Source organism: Pelobates fuscus, chromosome 3 (genome assembly GCF_036172605.1).
Source record: "Pelobates fuscus isolate aPelFus1 chromosome 3, aPelFus1.pri, whole genome shotgun sequence".
In the NCBI taxonomy this organism is placed as follows: Eukaryota; Metazoa; Chordata; class Amphibia; order Anura; family Pelobatidae; genus Pelobates; species Pelobates fuscus.
This window is the reverse complement of record NC_086319.1, coordinates 74,427,184-74,449,214: the sequence shown is the minus strand read 5'-3', so window position 1 is coordinate 74,449,214 and position 22,031 is coordinate 74,427,184. Positions and strand designations below refer to the sequence as shown.

Sequence of the window (22,031 nt, the reverse complement as noted above, 5' to 3'; positions counted from 1 at the left end):
TGTGTCAGGAAACCCAACTTAAGTGGAACGTTCTCTTACCCATAGCTTTATTGCGAATCCGCTGTACCCCTACCAGAAGGATGGGCCTCTCTCCTTTTGAAATCATGTATGGGCGACCACCTCCCATACTTGGTAACTTAAGGGGGGACTTGAGTCAGTTGGGAGAAGGAATTACCCGGCAGCAGGTTGTAGAGTTGGGTAAGACTATGGAGGAGGTACAGAAATGGGTACAAGATAGATTACCTGTGAATATTTATCCCCCTGTTCATAGTTATCATCCAGGAGATCAAGTGTGGATTAAAGAGTGGAATAATGTACCGTTAGGGCCCAAGTGGAGAGGTCCTTATGTTGTTCTTTTGTCTACCCCTACAGCAATAAAAGTAGCAGAAGTGACTCCGTGGATACATCACTCCAGGGTTAAACCAGCAGCAGTCGATTCTTGGCAAGTTACAGCAGATCCAGAGAATCCCTGCAAGATCCGGTTAAAACGCACTACTCAGTCGGAGTAACGAGGAATTATTGTGGATTACAAATTTTATTGTTACAGGTGTGAGTGAGAAGGCCATAATAAAGCCTGTCCGCTTACCATCACATAGTGTATAAGCCAGGAAAGTCTCGAAGGGACACCTGTGAAGATGAGCAGAACTCCATTCCCTGCAGCCCCTCACATCCTGGAAGCTGAGGCGCCATCGCACGGACGAAGACTGAGGATGACGGCGAAAGATGTGCTTTTGATAGTGTTTATTTATATGTGTTTTTATATTCAGGAAGGTAGAGGTACCGACACTCCTAGCTGTGAGGTATGCATTAAGACTACGAGAACAGGTAACCATATTTCCCAAACCCTAATTTGGCATTCACAATACGAATGTAAAGGAGATGTATCGAGATGTAGATACTTAAATATAGATTATAGTGTGTGCCATTTAGGAGTAGGAGAACCTAAGTGCTTCAGTCCGGAGTATCAGCATCGTACAATTTGGTTGACTCTCAGGAATGGAGATCCTCAGGGGACCCTAATTAATAAAACGGTGTTAGAATCCGTACATTCTTCGGGTGTTCTGCTATTTGATGCGTGTAAAGCGATATCGAGTGGTAGAAAGCCGTGGAATGTATGTGGGGATCTTAGATGGGAGAGGACGTATGGGTCTAACGATAAATATATTTGTCCCAGTAGCAAAAATAAATATGTAAGTCCTAGATGCCCAAATAGAGATTATAACTTTTGCCCATATTGGTCTTGTGTGGGGTGGGCAACTTGGGGACAGACAGTAGACAAAGACATGATAGTGACTAAGTTGCCGACTAGCCCTTATTGTAAGTCTATGGAATGCAACCCAGTCCATATACTCATTAATAACCCCGACAAGTTCTTAGATAAGTATGGAAATTTATTTGGGTTTCAAATATACGGGACGGGTTTAGATCCTGGGACATTATTGTTTATAGGAATAGAGACTGATACGGTATCCTCCCAGACTCATCAAGTATACCATTCCTTTTACGAAGAGATGAGTATAGATAATAAGATCCCCCATAATGCTAAAAACCTGTTCATCGATTTAGCTGAAAGTATTGCCGGTAGTCTTAATGTTACCAACTGCTATGTGTGTGGAGGTACTAACATGGGAGACCAATGGCCTTGGGAAGCAAAGGAGGTAATGTCCGGTTCTGAGGCAGTTGACCAATTAATATCTACACAAGCCGATTATCATATGAGTGTTAGAGGTAAATCTGAGTGGAGATTAAAGACCTCCATCATAGGTTATGTTTGCATAGCAAGGAAAGGAATAATGTATAATACTTCTGTAGGAGAATTAACTTGTCTAGGGCAAAAAGCTTATGATGATGATACAAAGAATACAACTTGGTGGTCGGCTTCAAATGTCTCAGAACCATCTAACCCGTTTGCTAGATATGCCAATTTAAAGGATGTGTGGTTTGATCTATCCATCACATCTACTTGGAGAGCCCCAGCAAATTTGTACTGGATCTGTGGTAAGAAAGCCTATTCGGAGCTGCCACAGGACTGGGAAGGGGCATGTGTGTTGGGTATGCTCAAACCATCCTTCTTCTTGTTACCGATTGAAACAGGTGAGACTTTAGGTGTTAAAGTGTATGATGTGAATCATAGGAAGAAAAGGGGACCCATAGAGATAGGCGCCTGGGAAGATGATGAATGGCCTCCCCAGCGTATTATAGATTACTATGGGCCAGCCACGTGGGCTGAGGATGGTACCTTTGGTTATAGAACCCCTATTTATATGCTCAACCGTATTATAAGATTACAGGCGGTGGTTGAGATTATCACAAATGAAACATCACAAGCGCTCAATCTTCTAGCGAAGCATAACACCAGGATGAGGACAGCAGTCTACCAAAATAGATTAGCCTTGGATTACCTTTTGGCAGTAGAGGGAGGTGTATGTGGGAAGTTTAACCTAAGTAATTGCTGTCTTCAAATAGATGACGAAGGGCAAGCAATAGCTGAGCTTACTAGCCATATGGTTAAACTAGCGCATGTGCCTACTCAGGTATGGAAAGGGTACAATCCAAGTAGTTGGTTTGGTAGCTGGTATGAGTGGTTTGGAGGGCTTAAGGCAGTGGTAGGTGGAGTCCTACTGATTTTACTGTTGTGTCTACTCCTACCGTGTCTTATACCCTTAGTAGTTAGGTCTGTGCAAAGCCTGATAGGAAGTATAGCAGAGAGGAAGGCTGCTGCACAGATAATGGCGATATATAAGTATAAGGCTCTAGATCAGGGAGAACCAATGCAAGAAGATGAATGTTGAAGATTCACATCATAAGATAAGTCTGGTCTGGTTCATGGTAACCTGAGGTATATGCAAACCAAGGTTAAGTGATGCCTCAAGTAATTGTGAAATATCAGAGGCATCAAAGGGGGGAATGTGATGTAATTCCAGTAAAATACAAGTTTAGCAGGCTAAGATTGCCACAAGGCATATGTATGTATATGTGTTTGTAGTATCAGTTAGTTAATTACACGTAGCTAAGATACTGTCATCACTGTACTGACCAGGTGCAGGAATGTAAGAACTGGAATTACGCGTCCCTCTCCTTTGTATCAGATGAGCCACGTGGTTAGACCGGATGGATGAGTTTAGACTCTATTCATTAAATAGGTTAAGGGTATGTGTGGGTGTAGTTAATTGTGGGAGGAGCTACAGTGCTATATAAGGAATGTACTCTATGTATTCAGTACTCAGACTTTGCTGTATTTTGGTGACGCTAGTCCCTCTGAGTCCCGATCGGTGATCCAATAAAGAATCTCTTCCTTCCTGAAGAAACCTGTGTCCATCTCTCTGTGCTTGGCTTCCGTCAGTTTCTCCGGTATCAATATTAGTATCGGTATTGTAACAGGAATGAAGGGTACTGTGAGAAAATACTACTATCGATATAGAGTAATATATACCAGGAATAGACTTCCAATTGAAACATTAAAAACTAATACGGTAATAGTATTCAGTAATGTCTGAGATTTGCATCTAGCTATCTTGAAGAACAAACACGGAGGGTCAGATTTCATCTTGTATGTTGACAAAGTCTATGCTTCAGTCATTCAAGAGCACCATACCTCCAAAGTGTCCCAGATCTGGCAAGACAGTCCCTGTAATTGTAATGTTCTGCCAGGTTATTTATCTGGTATCTCTCTTATTGTGGGTCAAAGAGGAAGTCCCTCAAAAGTAATGCTTGATAGATCTATCTATCTGTCTACCTATCTATCTGTCTGTATGTCTGTCTGTCTACCTATCTAGCTAGCTAGCTATCTAGTGAGGTCAGCGTGTAACTCTGATTTAGAACACTCGGAAGAAAATTATGTATAACTAGTAATCTTCATTGAGAATGAAAGTTCCAAATCACTCTAATATAATACTGTTACACATCAGAAGATATATTTCATATCCTAGATACGATACCTATTGCACTGACTCAAGGCATATTACATGAAGTCATAGTGAAAGTTCTATCCATAAAAGCTGATTTTTGTCATTGACTACAACAACTATAGTATTATCTGCTATTTTATGGCCAGTTGTAGCTAATTTTAGCTGTATAAGTTATCCCAGTCCATGATGCCCATCTTTTCCCACTTGTTCAGAGTAGTAAACTATTTTAAAGCACATAACAACATGCACTGGCTCCAACAGAAATAAATAATTCATTATCGTTTTAATGCTCAATTTATTAACTTTCTGGATTTTTTTGTTCTATGTTCAAAGATTGGCAAAATTGTATTGTGGTAACTGAAATTCAAGTAACAGAGAGAAAACCCAGTAGGGAAATATAATATTAAAATTGTGGCACAATGAATAGCACCTAGAAGTTTAAAGTGTAAAATAAAAAAAAACATTTGTTAAGAGGAAGAAGGAAATAAGGATTTTAAGCTCATTACACTATATTATGAACGTGACGGTCTGTTTCTCCCTATGAAAATGATTCACAGTTCTGTTACAAAAAAGGCTTTTATAAGCTAAAATTTTCATTAATATTTCAGTAATCTGTTGCAGTACTGGTAAAAAATTCCTGAACTGAATGCATAAACCACCTCTCTATTAACCCAAATAGATTTTGCTTCCCAGCATAGAAAGAGCTTACTGTTATTACATACCCTGTACGCATCACTTGTGAATGATTGTAATTGAATTTCTATCATTTAGGGCCTGCACTTTACTCAAGGCATCTACATCGGCAGAACCTAGATCAAAATTTATATTTTCTATATTTATATTCTGAAGACGCCAGCTGTATTTCTCTAATTATCAGTAGGCCAACTTCACTGTTTAAAAAGGAACTAAGCTCTGAAGCTCTAGAGCACTTTAGCTTGCTGAAAAGTTTTATATGTGAAGAGTGTGTCCCCTTTTCCCATGTTTGCAAAAAGGGCAGATTTCAATAGAAATTGGCACTTTTGCTAATGAACCTGGTTACACCTCCTTGGCTTTCAAACAGACAACTTGGTACTTCCTGCTTTGTTTCGGTCAGTGGAGCTGAACTCAAGAGGAAGCAATTGTCCAGAGCAGCTGCCTTGCAAAGACTTCTCATTGAGCTGTATTGAGAAATCTATGACTGGACAGCCACAGAAAGTGTGGGTGGCATTAGATGCGGAGGGCTTGCAAAGGTTTCAAGATCGAGATCTGCAGCTTTTACGCAGCTTTTAAACATACCACCAATTAAAAAATGCATAATTAAGCACTAGCACTGTAACTAGTAACCAATGCAGCATATTGTACTGGTTATAGCGCAGCGAAGCTTTGTATGCAGTCCAAAAAAGTTTTTTTTTTACCAATAATTTTCAAGCAGTTTAATAATATAAAAAAATAAAATAAAAAACAGAATTCCTGACACTACCTAAAGTCTGCCAAATTTCTGCTCGGGACGCTATAATGATGAAATTTCACTTCCTCTTTTTATGTCCAAAATATTAAAACAATAGGCAGGATGTGGCTGTGTCAAATCATCTTTTACCCTCCTGACTCTGCCAAATACAGAAAAGTGAGAGAGATGACGAAAACCATAGTCACCTTACATTATAACCACTGAAATTATTTGTAGTAGTTATGGTTCTTGTAAAACTTGCCCTTTAACAAAATCTCCATAAACGTCCAACACAAAGAAAGTGATTTACTAGCCCACATATTCAATAGACAGCAAACTGTGAAGCATTGTAAAGGGAACTGCCAATCTTAGGCATAAATAGTCAAATTTTAAAAAGTCTCCATTTCCTTTTCAATTCTTCACAGTTAGTACATAAACCCTTTTGAACTTTTTTTCCAACATTTTAGGTGACCAATATACCTCACTCCTCATATACATATATATATATTATAATATATATATTATAGAATTTAGGTTATTACACCATTCATCTTTTTTCTAGTTGTATTTTATATACCATGGATTGTATCTTCTGCTTGGAAAGATGGAGCGTTAGCTCTTAGCCAGCTCCAGACACAGGCAAATTAAGACTAAAATGGCCCAGTTGTAAACATGGGTTAATTGGTGGTATTTTTCTTTCAAGTTGGGGTATTTTGGTGTAAGTTTGAAAAGAACTGGAGCATATCCATCGTTCCCACTTTATTCCCGTTTATTGTAATTAAATCCCTTGGTCCTATAATTATAGATGCATTTTGTATTTGCATAAAATGGATGTTACGGGGTGAGATCTGACACGTGTATTGACAAGGTGATAATCTATACAAAAATGAAATCAATACTTTGCTGTGACCTCCAGTAGTGAAGATGTGATTAAATAATGCGTGGAACTTAAACGGAACATCAGCGTTTTCTACTCAATGTCCATTTTATGTTACATTAACAATAAGCATTTATGATCCAAAAACGTATAAACCTTTTCTACTGCTACTTCCTTGAACTGTGACCATATAGTTGTTTAAAAGTTAACTATAGGTTAAATGTAGTGAATGATGAGCCATTCTTCATGCTATAGGTAAGTAGTTCAGTTAAGGTGCTTCTCTAAAACTGTTCTGAATATTTCACTATTACATCTAAATGCAGCATTAGGGAGCCTAATTCTGTTATTTATTCAGGCACAAGCCGTGTCTAGAAATAAGGCATTGGGGACCGAGCATGTTCCCAAGTAATTTTCCAGGCTGGATTAATTCTAGAACGCCAACATGAATCAGCCAGAACCTCCAGAAGAAAAGTGAATGTTGCCCAAACTCTAAAAATGAAGAAATTTAAAGTGGCCCTGTCACCTCAAACCTACCTTTCTCCTACTGTTTCCTTTTTTTCTTCCTCTTTCAGAATCTGTTTTTCTTTTCTTTATTTCAGACCTACCGTATATCTCAAACTAGGAACTGCTTTGTTTTATGTTTTTTTCCTACTATTGGCAATCTTGACAATGGGTGGAGTTTTAAGGGTCACCATTTATCACAGTCATCGAACATAGGAAAAATACATTAAACAAAGTAGTTCATACTTTGTCTTATGCTTTAAAGAGAAATAGATCATAAATTAAGAAATGGGAGAACAGATTGTAAAAGAGGAAGCCATAAACAAAGTGAAGCTCAACTAACTATATATGGATTAATTATAGACTGATTTCATGAGACCCAAGTGATGGACTCTGATTGGTGGAAGGCCATTGGTGCTATCGAAGGTTCTACCTGTACAGCAAGTATCAGTCACATTGGAAACGTTAAAGGTAAATATTTATTTTTTATTTTTCTTTCTTTATGTGTTTGTTTTACATTATATTAATGCATCATCTACATAATGCAGTAATAAATGTAGGTGGTCTTTTTTCTTATTGTTTCCTTTGAAACGTCTCTGCTGTAATGTATGGAAAAAGATATTGTAAAGAGCGGAATGGCTTCAATTTGATTCAAGGAGACGGATGAAACAATGAGTTAAAATATAAATCTGTAAAGGCACCGTAGTATATTCTGTTTCTTATTATAAAGCATTTGCTACCAATTGCAAACTGAAGTCTTCCCCATTTCATCACTACACTCGCAAGACAGATTTACCAATGAAAAATACATTGTAAATAGATGCAAATTAAAACATTTTAATATATGTACTTAAAAAAAAAAAAAAAAATAGAACTGTTATACTTCTATAATGCTACTATTTATATTTTTATGGAGGTGTTTTTTCAACTCTAAATCTATTGAGTGATTGTATACAAGTCATAGGTTTGCTCATTTTTCATATACCTTATGGGTTAAATTATGTGATAGGCATGAGCACAGATGGCAAAGTGCGTTGTCAATCGCTGAGCAGTGCTTCTCAGTAATGAGATTCAGTCGCATAGTACACACATGCTGTTCCCCACCCCAAACTTACATTGTCTTTTAAATTGCATATGATCTTTGCGTAGCATTTGTTGTTATCTCTTGCGGGCACCGTCCATTCCAGAGGCCAAAAATAACTGTGATAGACCTGAAAAGAACAAAGTATATATTTAAGTGTTTCGTTTTCCACCTGTGTCCAGATTCGAGAGGCCAGAGGTCAAATTAGTCAAATAGTTCAAAATTTTGGAAAACTCAACTTTCAAACTACCTTTCAATTCTCTTGTCACGTCTACGCAAATCTAAGTTTAAACTCACAATTCTCTATTATTCCAGAGGTTTAATGTTCTAAAACACAAATGAAAAAACAAACAAACAAATATACTGATATTTATGATTTAACCCGTAGAGAACAATATCTATTTGAAATCAGGCCAGCCAGTTTGAAGACATGCCTACTGTTGTAAAATAATAAGGATGTCTGAGCTATGTACATACATGTCTACACACTTACTGACCGGTATCATCAATTGTACCAAAATGAATAAACAAAATACACACTACTGCGTCGGTCTGCTTGCTTTAATGTGCTTATGGAGAGAAACAAGGGAGATAGACGATGCTGAATTTGGATGTTCCTTCCTGTTTAAGGCACGTAAAGTGTCACCATGGATACTAAGTAATTTGCAAATAGCTCAATATTCTGATGTGTTAATGATTTTTAGGCAATTATTTTCAACAGAGCCCCTATTCACTTGCCTGTTCATTGTCTAGGCCTGCTTTATCTGTTCTCTAGACCCAAGAAGTCCATCCTGAATCTCTCCAGCTGCTGTCGAACATCAACAATGCCTTGACGTCCTCTTGAGGGACAAAGCATTAAAGGAACAGGAGTTCAAGAACAGCTGGATATAGTATACTCTGGTATAGAGCAGGAATAAAATAATCCCATGGAATGTTTTCTTTTAGATTATATTTCTGTATTTCTTATGTGCCTTAGAGGAGCTTTGCTCTAATTCCTCGGAAGCTTTTATGTGTAATATGTAACATTACAAATAATTTTGTTTATAGGTTATTGAGTATGAATCAAGAACATCTATAGTTTATGCTATTCAGGGATCACACACGGCCTGCGTATCTAAAGCTAACACACAGTGCTAGTTCATACTCTTCATGCCTACCGACTTTCCTATGTCATTAAGGCTGTATGTTGTCGTATTTTGGATAGAAAATAATGACACTCAGCATTAGAATGGTGTAATTTGTTAATTCTAGTCAATGTGTTTTCAAATGTCTATGTCTAGCTGTTTTCTGAGATTCTGTGGGTTTTATGTTTAAAACCTGTCACATTCACTTTAATGTTTACACTGCTGTGTGCATGCGCCATTTTCTTATTTCTAAAACTGTCAATCCACCCTTTATCCATCGGTGCCTCTTAAATGACAAAGGAAGCTCGGTAAGAAATATTTTTGCACAAATAACTGAATTAATAGACGCATTTCGGAATAGATCCAGAAATACAGCCAAAACCTCCATTTCATATATATCCCCCTTTATAGTTTGCTGCAGTGACTTATTTTACCTCTATGTTTTCTTCTCCATACTTGAGTATCGCATTTTCTTCTGAAAGGCCGCAGGCGCCATATTCCAGCGGAGTAAACACTGTTGTCGGTACATTGACATAGTCACACTGTAAAATACAAAGCAAACTGTTAAAATCCAATTCCCACATATGTTGCATAATTCGTTTTGATAATTATTTAACAGAGAACCTTTAGATTTGGCTTCTCTTCTGTCAACTGGAATCTCCTGAGTTGTCTAAAGTCTGCCCTTGTTAGTCTGCCATCATTATTAGTGAGTGTAAAGGTTACTGATTACTTTTAAACATGGAAAGACCAGTTGAACGAGCTGCCTTATTGCTTAGGTTCTTTGTAGAACCCTGAATTCAATGAAGTTTTTGGGGTGCTGTATAAAGTGTGAAGTCCCATGGGGACCGTTGCACTTTAAGACTTTGCAGTAGAATTCTTAGAACAAGGAATCCTTGGAATCTTTAAACATATGACATTTTCAATCAATACAGAGGTTCAAATTCCTCAATGCTGACATAGCAGATACCTTCAATAAACTAGCATTCATGGATCCATCAAACTCAGCCTAACTAATGTTCCTCAAATGAAAGTAATTAATCCCTAAAGAAATTAGCAAGGTAAAATACATGACAACTGATGCTGCCTTGGATATCGCTCTTGAGATAATGACTCAATCTAAAGTGACTATTGCTCACAAAGCTAGATTTGGGATCTAATAATTCTTCATCCATTTCTTTACTAAGCTAATTTCAGAGAGAGGTATGTGATTGACAAGCCACCTTATGAGATGACATTGTGAAACCTGCTACCATATCTCTGAGCAAGGCTACAAAAACGTAACTGTGCATATTTAAGGAATGCAAGGTCCTCTTTTAGATAAGCAACCAGCATCCTAACACTTTAATGTGTTTTTACTTGTAAATGTTTCATGACTGTGGTAAACACTTTAGACCAAGGGTAGGCAACCTTCAGCACTCCAAATGTTGTAGACTACATCTCCCATAATGCTCTCACAGCCATAATGCTTGCCAAGCATCATGGGAGATGTAGTCCACAACACATCTATTATTAGACTTTAACCGGCATGACTTAAAGGTAAATATCAGCTGTTACTATCCCGGGAGTTGAAATTCTCCAACAACTGGCTGGAGGTATAACTTTTGACCACCCCTGGACTATAAGATAGAATTCTGATATTGAAAAAAGCAGTATGATACTGGCATTTTACAAGAAATTATAGGCTTTCCATTCATCATACTTTCATTTTTTGCTATATCCTATAAAATCACACTTGTGCTAATACTCAGATCAACAACATCTGAAAATTCAGATTAATCTTCCTGACAAAACAGCAAGCTGAAACCCAGCAGAGCTCTTTAAAACCACTAATGAGATAGAATTGAAAAGAGAGGCTCGGATCTTATATTTATTTGCCGTACCAGCATATTTTTTTTCTGAGAGCAAGCGAACTGAGAAATGAATTGGACAGCCACAGGAAGACTTTTCCACAGTGATTCATTACATCAACACCAATTCAGCAAAAGGCAGGTAATAATATACCAGGAGCACACCCCACACATACTATGATTAGGAAGAAAGAAGGAATTATAACACCTGCCAATTAGCTAGAACATTGAAATGCTTTCGTTCTTGATTCTGACAGGTTGCAATCTTCATATTGCACTAATGAGCAGGCAAATCAAGCATCTATTTGGGGTTAATGTATGTTGCACTTACGTTAACCATAACGTAATGCTCTAGGTTTTATTTATTTATTTTGCCTTTTCAAAGCTTCACATTTCCAGCTTATTAAATATTTTACTTTGAAATTCAACCTCTTGTTGATATCATATAAAAGCAGTTTCTATTACTCTGGAGGTTAAGACTAAATGTTCATGTTGCTACGACTTATAACCAAGGATTAAAGCAAAGAAGGTTAATCTGCGGACATGGCCCACATGGTAGACATTCACTATAAGCAGACCAGAAAGCCCTGACAGAATTCTGGTAATTCCATAAAATAAAACAATGAAATAGAACACAAATGTATCCACTGAGAGATAGTTCCGTTGTTATTCGACACCTCTACTGCTATTGTGGCATTACAATCCTATCATCATTAGTGTTTAGGAGTATTAGTGTGTTGAAACAATGGGCCAACTACATTGGATGTCTATCTACATCTATCTACAGAAGGCCTTCTGCTGTTCTTCCCCTATGGTCCAATAGCATACCTGCATGGTACAACCTAAATAATATAAAAAAAAAAAAAAAATTCTCCAATAAAGAAGAGAGACTGAAGCATTAATATATAACAAAAATGTAGAAACACAAAAATCTGTCCTTTCTATTATTAATATACTTGTAGAAAAATAAATTCACCTTTATGTAGTTCTGCACCAGTTCTTGACTTAGAACCCAGGGAATTAGGTGCAGCAGTCCTTATCAAACAATATGTACATCAGAGCTATGAACTGTAATGTCCACTTCTTATTTACTATTGCTTGAATGTATAGGAACTAACCTTTAACTTTGAATCGCCATATAGCCTCCTTGCCAAGAGTCGTCCTGCCTGAATAGCAACAGGAGTGAGCTCTATCTTGTCTTCCAGCACATCCCCAATCGCATAGATGTACGGCACATTTGTCTGCTCCTCATCATTGACTGGGATTTTCCCTGTCCTGATAAAGCAAAACACGAGAAAATTTGTAAAAAGAAAAATTGTGAAATGCACTCGTCAAAAGACTTTGTAAAGTCCTTATTTTCACACCAAAATATTTTTGTTTACAGTGCAATCTTTTTTGGTATCAGTTTCAAGAAAGCACTATGATACTGGAGTGAGGCTACACAATTAATAAGGAGAATGGAAGATTTAGGTTATAAAAAAAGTCATAGAATTTGCATTTGCAATGAAAGCTGAACCTTAGAAGAGGGATATGAAAACATGAAACAAAAATATAGAAGGTAAATGCAAACAGGCCTCTGTTGACCTATACAGTAACAAGACTGTACGAATCACAAGAAGTCAACAGCTTTTTCAATCAATGGGATGTGTATATATTAACTTCAATTGACGCACTTCTATTAAATCCTATTTACCAATTACATATAATTATAAATAATTACATTTGTTAATATCTTGAAAAAATAAGTTTTACTTACTTCTCATTTATCTTTACTCCTGGTATTTCTAAACCAATCCTCCTTGTGCATGCGTCTCTTCCAATCGCTAACAAAACCTACAACGCAATAAGAGCACACGATTATTTCATTGTTGTAAAATATTTCACAATATATATATCCCATAAAACAGATCAACAAAACATTTCCTAAAACACAGAAAAGGATCAAGGCATCAGTGACAAAGTGTTGTATTCTTCATTAAGTCAACTTACATTTGAATCTTTAAAGAGTCACACACCTGTTTACCATAACACTAAGTAAACATTTATGTTGTAAATATAGAGAGGCACAAGTTTGACACCTCTGTATACACAGCTCTGCACTCACCGTATTATATTCTTCAGTTATCTCTGTTCCATCAGTTGACTGAGATGTTACCAATAATTTTCCAGGTGTCCCAGCTTCTATCTGCTCTATCTAAAAAAACAAACACATACAAAAGTTTATAAAATAACCCCCAAAAAAAAAGAAAACAAGATTTGTAGGTAGAGTGGGAGACAGGAACATATCAGTGCATAAAAGCAACAATAGCATCATGCAATAACATTTGTAATACAGATGTCTGGATTAGCCAGGCATTTATATTTACTGTATGCAAACTATCAAGTAGATAGTAGTATCATTATTCTATTTCAGGAATAAAAGAAAACTGGCCCTGTTCTGAAAGTCTTTGCAAGACAGTGTGTATTTTGATGTGTTCTTCAACATGTGAAATCTGACACACAAACTATGTACTAACATGAACTGTGCCTGCGAGATATACAACAAATAATTACAAACGTATCATGCCATATTCATTCTCTATGAAACTCATGCTTTGAATGTCTGTCTATTAAAAACAAAACAGTGCCTACATAACTAAAAGAGGATGAATGATTAAAAATAATACTATATTAATCTGACTTTTGAATAGCGAATGAAACGTATCAATCTATTAAATCTCGTTTATGTATGTCCCTATTTATTTTGAAATAGAATTGTGCTTTTTCAGTATAAAGAGAAAGTAACGGCTAAAATTATTTATCAATTTAATGAATTAATCAACAAACAATTTCACTTGTTTTAAAAGTACTATATGACAGTAGTTCCTGATTCCTTCTCTTTCTAGTCAGCAACACACAGATATCAATTATCATGCGGACTGCACTAGGAGAAACTTCTGGCATTGCGCTAATGTATGTTTATGCGCATCGAACGATGTGATATTACGCGAAGCAAAAAATAAAAACAGCACGAATAAACCTTTATTCTATAATGTATAATGTGCCGAAGCACATAGAAGAAACTGTACCTTTGTTGGCACAAACTCTCTGATGAATTTTACTCCATGCTCTTCCATGTGGTCACCAATCTTTGTGGCCATTTGCTGGTCAAATCCTCTTAATAGAATCGAACGAACCATTACAGTAACATCCAAGCCAAGCCCTACCAGGAAACCTGCACATTCTAAGGCAACGTAAGACGCCCCAACAACTAGGGTCTTCCCAGGGCAGTATGGGAGCGAGAACAGGTCATCGCTGCAAGAAAATAAATAAATAATTGGTTAAGAGTTAGAAAAAAAAAAACAGATGTTTTACTGACAAAAATGGTAAAGGGAAAAGATAATCAAAACCAAGAAAGCATGTATATTGCAATCCAGTCTAAGTAGTGGTCCAGCAAAATCTAATGTCGCATGAGGATTTCAAGAAAATTAGCAAAATGAAAACACTATAGGCACTGCTAAACTTGTAATTGTGATCATTAACAATGGAATTGTAGATCTTTAAAGAAAAACTCCAACTCCAAGCACCATAATTCCGACAGTGCACTGAAGTGGTTATGGTGCTTGGAGTGTTCCCTTAAGCCAAAGTAGCTAACAGTACATCACCATCAAATCATCAACTCTTTCCCCGTTTTGGATATTTTTGCATTAAATTTGCAATTACTTTTTGTGTGATATTATATTATATTCCATAAATAAGTGCATAGTGTTCTACGTTAATTTGCCAAAAGTACACTTTAGGAACATAAACTATTGACTAAGTGATGTTCGCTAAAGATTTTTTTTTATAATACACACGATTAATAAAATGTGAGTTATCTGAGGCATTGAAGCAACGTAAACTCTAAATGGCTAATGATATACGTAATTGTTTCATAATGTGTGATATTTAACTTAATACTGTGATTGTCTCCTAAAACAAGGTCTATATTCTACATAATTAAATGTCAAAACTTGATGGAATGGCAAAGTGCATGTAGAATGTCATTACAAAAGATGGATGTTGCATGATTGAGTGAATTTACTACCCTGGAACACATTACAATTTCTGTGTCTGCTGATTTTATGTCTTTCATTCATACGTTATTAAAAAAGAAATCCCTCAGTGACAGAACCCTGCCACATAAAAGTAAGTCTCATATAAAGAGTTCATTAATAATTCTCCTGCAATACACAAATGATCAAATCAGGTTCTGCCATAATTCTGACAGTATTCAGTATTGTGAGGTATGACCAGCACTAGGTAGATATAATTGTTTCTTCTAAAGAGTACCTTGTGATGCAGTATTCTTTGTCGCCATTTATACCGAGGTATCGAGGTCGTTCTCCTGTAGCTATGATAAATTTTTCTGCGGTAAAGTACTTGACTTTTCCTCTGCTGTTTGTTGTCTATAAAGAAAAATATGCTCCTATTAAACATTTTTAACTTTGAAAATGTCGTTGACTTCGTGTGAGTAAGATGAGATAATTAAATTTTATAAAAGTAGATCAAATCAAACAGTCAAAGTATAGTACGGCATGTGATGTTATCAGATGCGTTGCTGGGTTCTAGAGACACCTGGGGCTTCGGTCCAAAGCAAAACTCGACAACTCCTACTCTAACATATAGGGGGGATACCTAAGAAAGCTCTGTTCGCAAGCACTCCGCCTGGCAGTTTTCTTGCAGAACACTATACTAGTGATCATTCTTTTTAGAACAAGTGGCTGTTCTGAGTAAAATAAATTATAATGCATATTAAAAAAATAGTAAATAATAATTAAATTAAAAAAACAAAAACTATTATCATCTTGCCTCTTCTGCTACGTGTAGAGATCTGGGGGTAAAGAATCCAACACCCATGGATTCAGCCCCCAAACCCTCTGCCTAGCAATGCCTAGGGGTGGCACATTATAATAAAAGAGAGGCCCTTGAACAAAATCGCTTCTTTGTGCTGAATTATTAAATACAGACATAGTTTAAATGTACTGAGTGGAATACTGTACAGTTCTATGTCAATTCCTATTATTCCTTAAAACAAACCAATGGAAGTATACACATTTATTAGTTTGTAATGATTTCTACAACTTGTGGCCTTTCAAAATATTTTAAAAAGTGGGCCCTTTAAAATCTAGATCTGTCACTGGCTGACATTTTTTTTAAGCGTGCCTTAATATGACATCATGAAATACCTTAATTTTGTGTGGTTCTACAAACTCCCCGTATCCATTTTCATATTTCACTTCCTTTTCCAACAGCGAGACCCTGTAGTTCCAATTTAAAGAACCAATGTAGCTCTGAATGGATTCCGTCATAGTCTCCCAGTTGTGCTGTACTGGAGGATAACAAAACGCAATACAAAGGTAAATTTTAAATTTAATTTAAAAAAAATTATTAACTGAAAGTGTGAAAATAAAAACTATATTACCACAAAGTCGTTTATTCAACAAGGATTAATGAATCCTAAACATGCCACCGTGATCATTAGAGGGGTGACTATATTTTACCTTTAGGGGCTACTACAAAGAAATTGCCCATTCTCATACCTAATTAGTGGATTGTCACAACATACCCCACTTGTTGTTTTTTTTTTATATTAGCAGGTTTTTTTAGGCCAAGATTGCTAAATTGGCCAATTTGTCAGCTCATTTCTATTTTCATTTTGGCTATTCTGACTTTTAATTTGAAACTTAGTTTGAATTCACTTTTTTTCAGTAATTCTCACTTTAGTAATTAACCCTTTAAATGTTTTATACCGACAATGCAAGAACTAAAACACAATAATAGTAACAGAATAAGCCACATAATATATTTTAGTATTCTAGTGGCCTGGGGGATGGCCAGCCCTCCGCTGACAGTGATAAATAAATGAACAGATATATAAATATAACAGAGCATCTCAATATATGCAAGTTTTGGTGACTTTCTGTATATATTTTTTTTGTTTTAACTATTTTAGTCCGTTTTGCAAGTTAACTTTCAACATACCACACATTTGATTTTGTCAGCAGACATCCAAAGTTAAAAATGTTATTCAACTGTGCATCTTTGCCATGAATTTGTCATTTGTGGGGGTCAAAATGTATTTTTCAGCTGATCAATGAAAATATTATTCAGTTATCCTCTATGTGTTGTACAGTCTGCAGTATAAAATGTGTTGCTCGTTATGTGTAAACTGTTTGACATAATAGCTTAAATTGCAGAAGTTTAACGGGAGTATAATCACTATCTGGGCTTAGTCGGTGCATATGTTTTTATAAAACGAATATGTCATCTCCAACATGTATTGGCCATTTATCATGATTGGACGTTCTTTATATCCATTATAGGATTTACACAGACATGTGTAGCTGTGGCGTCCAGGAAAATGTAGGACCTGCTTTCAAAAATCCTTGCATCAATCTAGAACTTGTAATGGATCACATTCTTTATCAGCGAAAGGGGCCAAGCAGAGCTAAGCTGTTTATAGACAAATGGTTTGAGAATGGCTTACCATTACTATCCACCTGCCAGCCGAACTTCTGACAATCTTTCAAAGCCTGCTTCAGTAAGGCTGCCTGGTGCATTAGCTTCTTGGGAATACAGCCCACGTTTACACATGTTCCTCCAAGGCCTGGGATAAATAAAGAGTAATATCATTAATTTATTATTGTTTCTGTAACAAACGGAACTTTTCTGAAATGTCCAGTAGGTGGCGCCTCTGGGGGTTCCCATTTGCTACAGTAGCCCAATACTGAAGATTGGATGTAACATTTTCTATAATGTGGGGAATAATGAAAGCTATTATAAAGCTGCATTTTTCTTGTTTTCAGCTGTATTTGAACATTTCAATACATAAGGGTTATGTAAAAGTCAAACTTTGTGCCAATATTCAAAATGTAGTGTAGCGCTTCAGACAAATTCAACTTTGTTGAATTTTTTAGCTTTTTAAACTTTGTGCCAATCATTTTGGAAACCACCGGAATGTTCCCATTGATACCGTCTGCGTTACAACTTCATCCCAGAATTGTACTTTATACATAACTGCCATAAGATTTTAGGCAAAAACTAAAGCTTCCCCTTTGCCTTACACAGGCTTAACAAAGCGCTTGGCTCACAGCACATGACAGCGCTCCTTGCCCCGGATCTGGATCACACCCCCGAGACTGAGCTACAGCTCCACCAGACAGCCACGCTCAGCTCCAGCACTGAACAATCCATAGACAGCCATTATTCCTACCCGATCAAGGGCATAGGCTGACGCTGGACTCCCTGACCATGCCACCCTTCCGCCAACCACATCCCAGATTACAGGACTCAAAGTATTTTATGTTTCACTGTTTTATTTCATTTACATTTTTCAAAATCTCTCTCTGTGGGTTTCATGGAATGACACGTATAATGCAGCTATGCTGATGACACTACAGACCTTATTTAACCTGTTGGACTCCTGCTATAATCCTGCTCTCATGTACCTAAGTTTATGATCAATTTTTCTATCACTTAGCCCCATACAAGCCCCTACCTACGCTCAACACTTAAAAGCGCTTTGACATAATCATCCCGCCTCCTTCCATAACGATAACCTGGTAGGGTGGCTAGCACCACTCTCAATCAATCATTCTATAATCGATAAACTTACACCTCGCATATTGCGCAGCATACCATCCAGTATCCTATACTAGCGAGCACCAGGGCGCTTCCACCCGCTTTAGACACCCAGCCATGTAACTCCTTTTAATCTTATTATTAGTCTCCACTAACAAACCGTAGTACCTCTTTGCAGCACACTAAGCCCCTCACGGTGATACCCTGGGTCAGAACATGCAACAGGTTGCCTCACAACGGTTGCTCACCTACTCACGGTCGCATGTGGCCTTGCTTACACAAAGTGCAGCACCACCTTAAGCCAACTTTCTACTTAAACCTGAGCTAATTCAATGCTGCAAACTTCAGCCTTTTGTTCTTACACAAAATATGCAAATGCCCATACCAATAATAAGCCTGCACGTTACAGAACAGTCTGAAATCTTATGTTTCTCATGACAATATACCATACAATTGTGCTATTCAATCGCATGCCACATCAATTACATGTTCAAGAAAAGCCTGCAGTTGCTGTTGTGGCGCTGCAAGATCAAATGTATGTTTTTCATATGCACAAGAAAAATAAAGAATAAAAAAAAAAAAAAAGGAAAATCCAAAGGAGGTCAGTAAGCATTTTAAAAAAACAAAAAACTATAAAACATGCTATGCTGAGTATAGCAAATTCTTACCCCATTGTGTTCCTAGCGGAGATGGCGTGACGTAGTCTAGTACCAATACATTCTTGCCATATTGTGTGGCCTCCTGTTAACAGAAAGGAGAAACATTGAAATATTCCAAAATGGCTGCTTCTTTTGTGTGAATAGAAGATGGCAGGTGTGGGTGTTTGTAATTCATTTTATTGTCATGCGCAGAAATGCCATGTCACGCGCAGGTAAATAAAAAACTCTTTTATGACAAAAAAGGGGGGGTGGACAATTGTTATAGTGTCCAACAGGGCAGTTCGAATTCAAAAAAGTGTTGTTTGGTAAATGGTTGTAGTAAACCTTTAATCAGTGGACACTGAGCCAACCGTCAATGGGAGCCCACACACGGGCATAAAAGGCAGGTGTTTGAGAGGTAAAAATATACTCTTGGGGTAAGAGATTGGTAAAGACAGTAAGAGTGGAGAGCGTGCACAAATATTCCAGACGTGCCCACTAGATGACTATACGCCCCCACACAAAAGAAAATCACTGTGCTAGGGCCATTATAAATGGAAGGGGAGAACCATTAAAAGCCTGGATCAGTTAGCATAAGACAATTTGACTTACTGTGTGCAATTTTAGCAATTCTCTGAATTTTTCAATTTAGTGAATAAACTGCTATATGTTTTATAGAAAATGTCAGACTCTTGGAGATTGTTAACGTGTTAGGAAACTCATGCAAGTGAGTGAAAATCGTTCCACGTTTTGATGTGCGAAAAGGCATATATTGAGAGTTCCATGTATTGTTTAACCACTCACGAATCATTTATTTCCAACCTCCAGCCAGTGTCTTTACCTTAGAAGCAGCGAGACCTCCTGAGCCACCGCCAATCACTATCAGGTCATAGTCATAAGCGTTGTCCGATGTTTTCTCTTCTTTACCTTCTAAAAGCTTTTGAAACAAGCCTTCCTTTGCTAACTGTTGGAAAATTGGGGGGGAGGGAATGGCAAAAACATCAGTGAGTATATACAATATATATACTGAAAATAAAGTATAAATGAATAACAGTTGAACAGTCTTAATTTTGGGAACAATACACATGTTGCTATATGGTAGACCAATTTCAGCACAGGAAGATGCACATGTAGTACCTTTACAATCCAACAAAATATATCTTAAAAGAATCAAAGGTCAAGCTATGTGATAACTTTCACAAAGTGTCTTCACTCAACAACTCAGCCTAACTCCAAAACCCAAAAAGTATACACCAGAGAAAACACAAAATGGGTGGGAAGGCTAGAATATTTTAAAAAAAGTAGAGACAGTATCCAATATAGGGCAAACAATACAATCTTACTCCCTCCTGTAAATCGTACAGTAAAGTTACTCCGTATGGGATACATGTCTGGATCCCAATATGACCACAGAGGTGTCCGAATCAATGGATTGAAGAACTGGATTATGTAGTTCCCCTTGATAAAGTCCCTTCAACCGAGTTGGAGTTAGGTCTGCATATCCCCTTCTATTACCTGGTATGTATCATGGATTTATAATGCAGCCTTTACTCCATTGATTCCATTTACTGGAGGGAATCTGCTTTAAAGGAACACTATAGTATAGGGTCAGGAAGACAAACATGTAGTGTTAAAACCACCATCAAGCCCCTCTGGTAACCTTCTTGCCTCCCTAAATATAGTACAATATTACTTGTATTCATGCCTTAAGCTGCTGCCTCTGCCCCTGAACTGCCTCTGTCTGCTGACATCATCAGACGTAGTGGTCTGAGCCAATCAAAATGCTTCTCCATAGGATTGGCTGAGACTGTCAAGGAGGCAGATCAGGGGCAGAGCCAGTACAAGTCAAACACAGCCCTGGCCAATCAGCATTGAATCAATGCATCTCTATGAGGAAAGTTCAGTGACTGCATGCAGGTGGTGGAGACACTGAATTGCAGTGCTGCTTACTCTGCAGCACTGTCCAAGGAAGCAGCTTTAGCAGCCACCTGAGGAGTGGCCTGTGAAATTATCACTAGGCTGTAATGTAAACGCTGCATTTTCTCTGAAAAGACAGTGTTTACAGCAAAAAGTCTGAAGGTAATGATTCTACTCACCAGAACAAATTCAATAAGCTGTAGCTGTGCTGGTGACTATAGTGTCCCTTTAAACACAAGCTTTGTTAAAGCTGTTTCTGTCTCCATGGCTTTTTATGTTGTAAGTGCAATGTATTTGTAACCCATTTGTGTCTTGTGAGGTCTTATCCGATGAATCTTTTTATATTGTTTTCAAGCTTATTAATGTACTGAAGATTGTATAGTTTGTCCTATACTGGATACTATCTCTACCCAGCAAATGGAAGGTATGTTTAAATTATGTGTAATTAGTGTTTTTAGTGTATATTAGTAATATTCTAGCCTTCCCACAACCGTTTTGTGTTTTCCTCTAAACAAAGTAGCTGTTTCTTCACTTAATTAGAATAGTAGTTAGGTCAATAGTATCATTGCAATAAAATAATATTCTCCCAAACACCAAATGATATTTAAAATGCAAACAGCTGTGTTCAAAACTAGCAAATGAATTATGGAGCAGGTTAGATGTTTTATGTTAATTTATTGTAATAGTCCTAGACGAGAGAAAACACAGATCATTGTAATGGGTGTAGATCGGATATGGTCTGACTCACTCATCATCCCATATAACTCACGCCTTTAAGGTGCACGTGGGAGGCATATAATTAATATATAAGTGAAACTTCCTGACTTTGGAAAACCACTGTAGATATTTGGGTGTTACAATATCCTGCCGTGTTTTATAAGAAATCATTACAATTCCGGAAACCTGTGACGTGATCCGTCATGTGCCACTGACTGACTCCAAGCCTAACCCAGTATTTATTTCTGCCTACGATCCTATTAATAGACCAACATATATAAATTGATGATCTTAGCCATGGAAGTAGAGCCAGGCGGGGCCAGCTGCAACAAGACAGATACAGTGAGGGGAAAAAGTTAGGAAAATCACCAGTGCACTGCACAGACAGCTAAA

The 22,031-nt window shown here is 37.2% G+C and overlaps 1 protein-coding gene across 1 annotated transcript in view; it reads right to left on the bottom strand.

Moving 5' to 3' along the window:
* Positions 1 to 22,031, bottom strand: part of TXNRD1 (thioredoxin reductase 1) — a 103,662-nt gene that overhangs the window by 13,062 nt on the left and 68,569 nt on the right. Inside the window, exons 5-15 of the mRNA XM_063445188.1 lie at positions 19,846 to 19,968; positions 19,035 to 19,107; positions 17,273 to 17,392; positions 15,972 to 16,114; positions 15,076 to 15,191; positions 13,833 to 14,058; positions 12,869 to 12,958; positions 12,521 to 12,597; positions 11,883 to 12,039; positions 9,352 to 9,459; positions 7,828 to 7,923 (exon numbers count right to left, since the gene is read on the bottom strand). Of these exons, the coding sequence (XP_063301258.1) occupies positions 7,828 to 7,923; positions 9,352 to 9,459; positions 11,883 to 12,039; positions 12,521 to 12,597; positions 12,869 to 12,958; positions 13,833 to 14,058; positions 15,076 to 15,191; positions 15,972 to 16,114; positions 17,273 to 17,392; positions 19,035 to 19,107; positions 19,846 to 19,968 (1,329 nt within the window). The remainder of the gene's footprint in view (positions 1 to 7,827; positions 7,924 to 9,351; positions 9,460 to 11,882; positions 12,040 to 12,520; positions 12,598 to 12,868; positions 12,959 to 13,832; positions 14,059 to 15,075; positions 15,192 to 15,971; positions 16,115 to 17,272; positions 17,393 to 19,034; positions 19,108 to 19,845; positions 19,969 to 22,031) is intronic.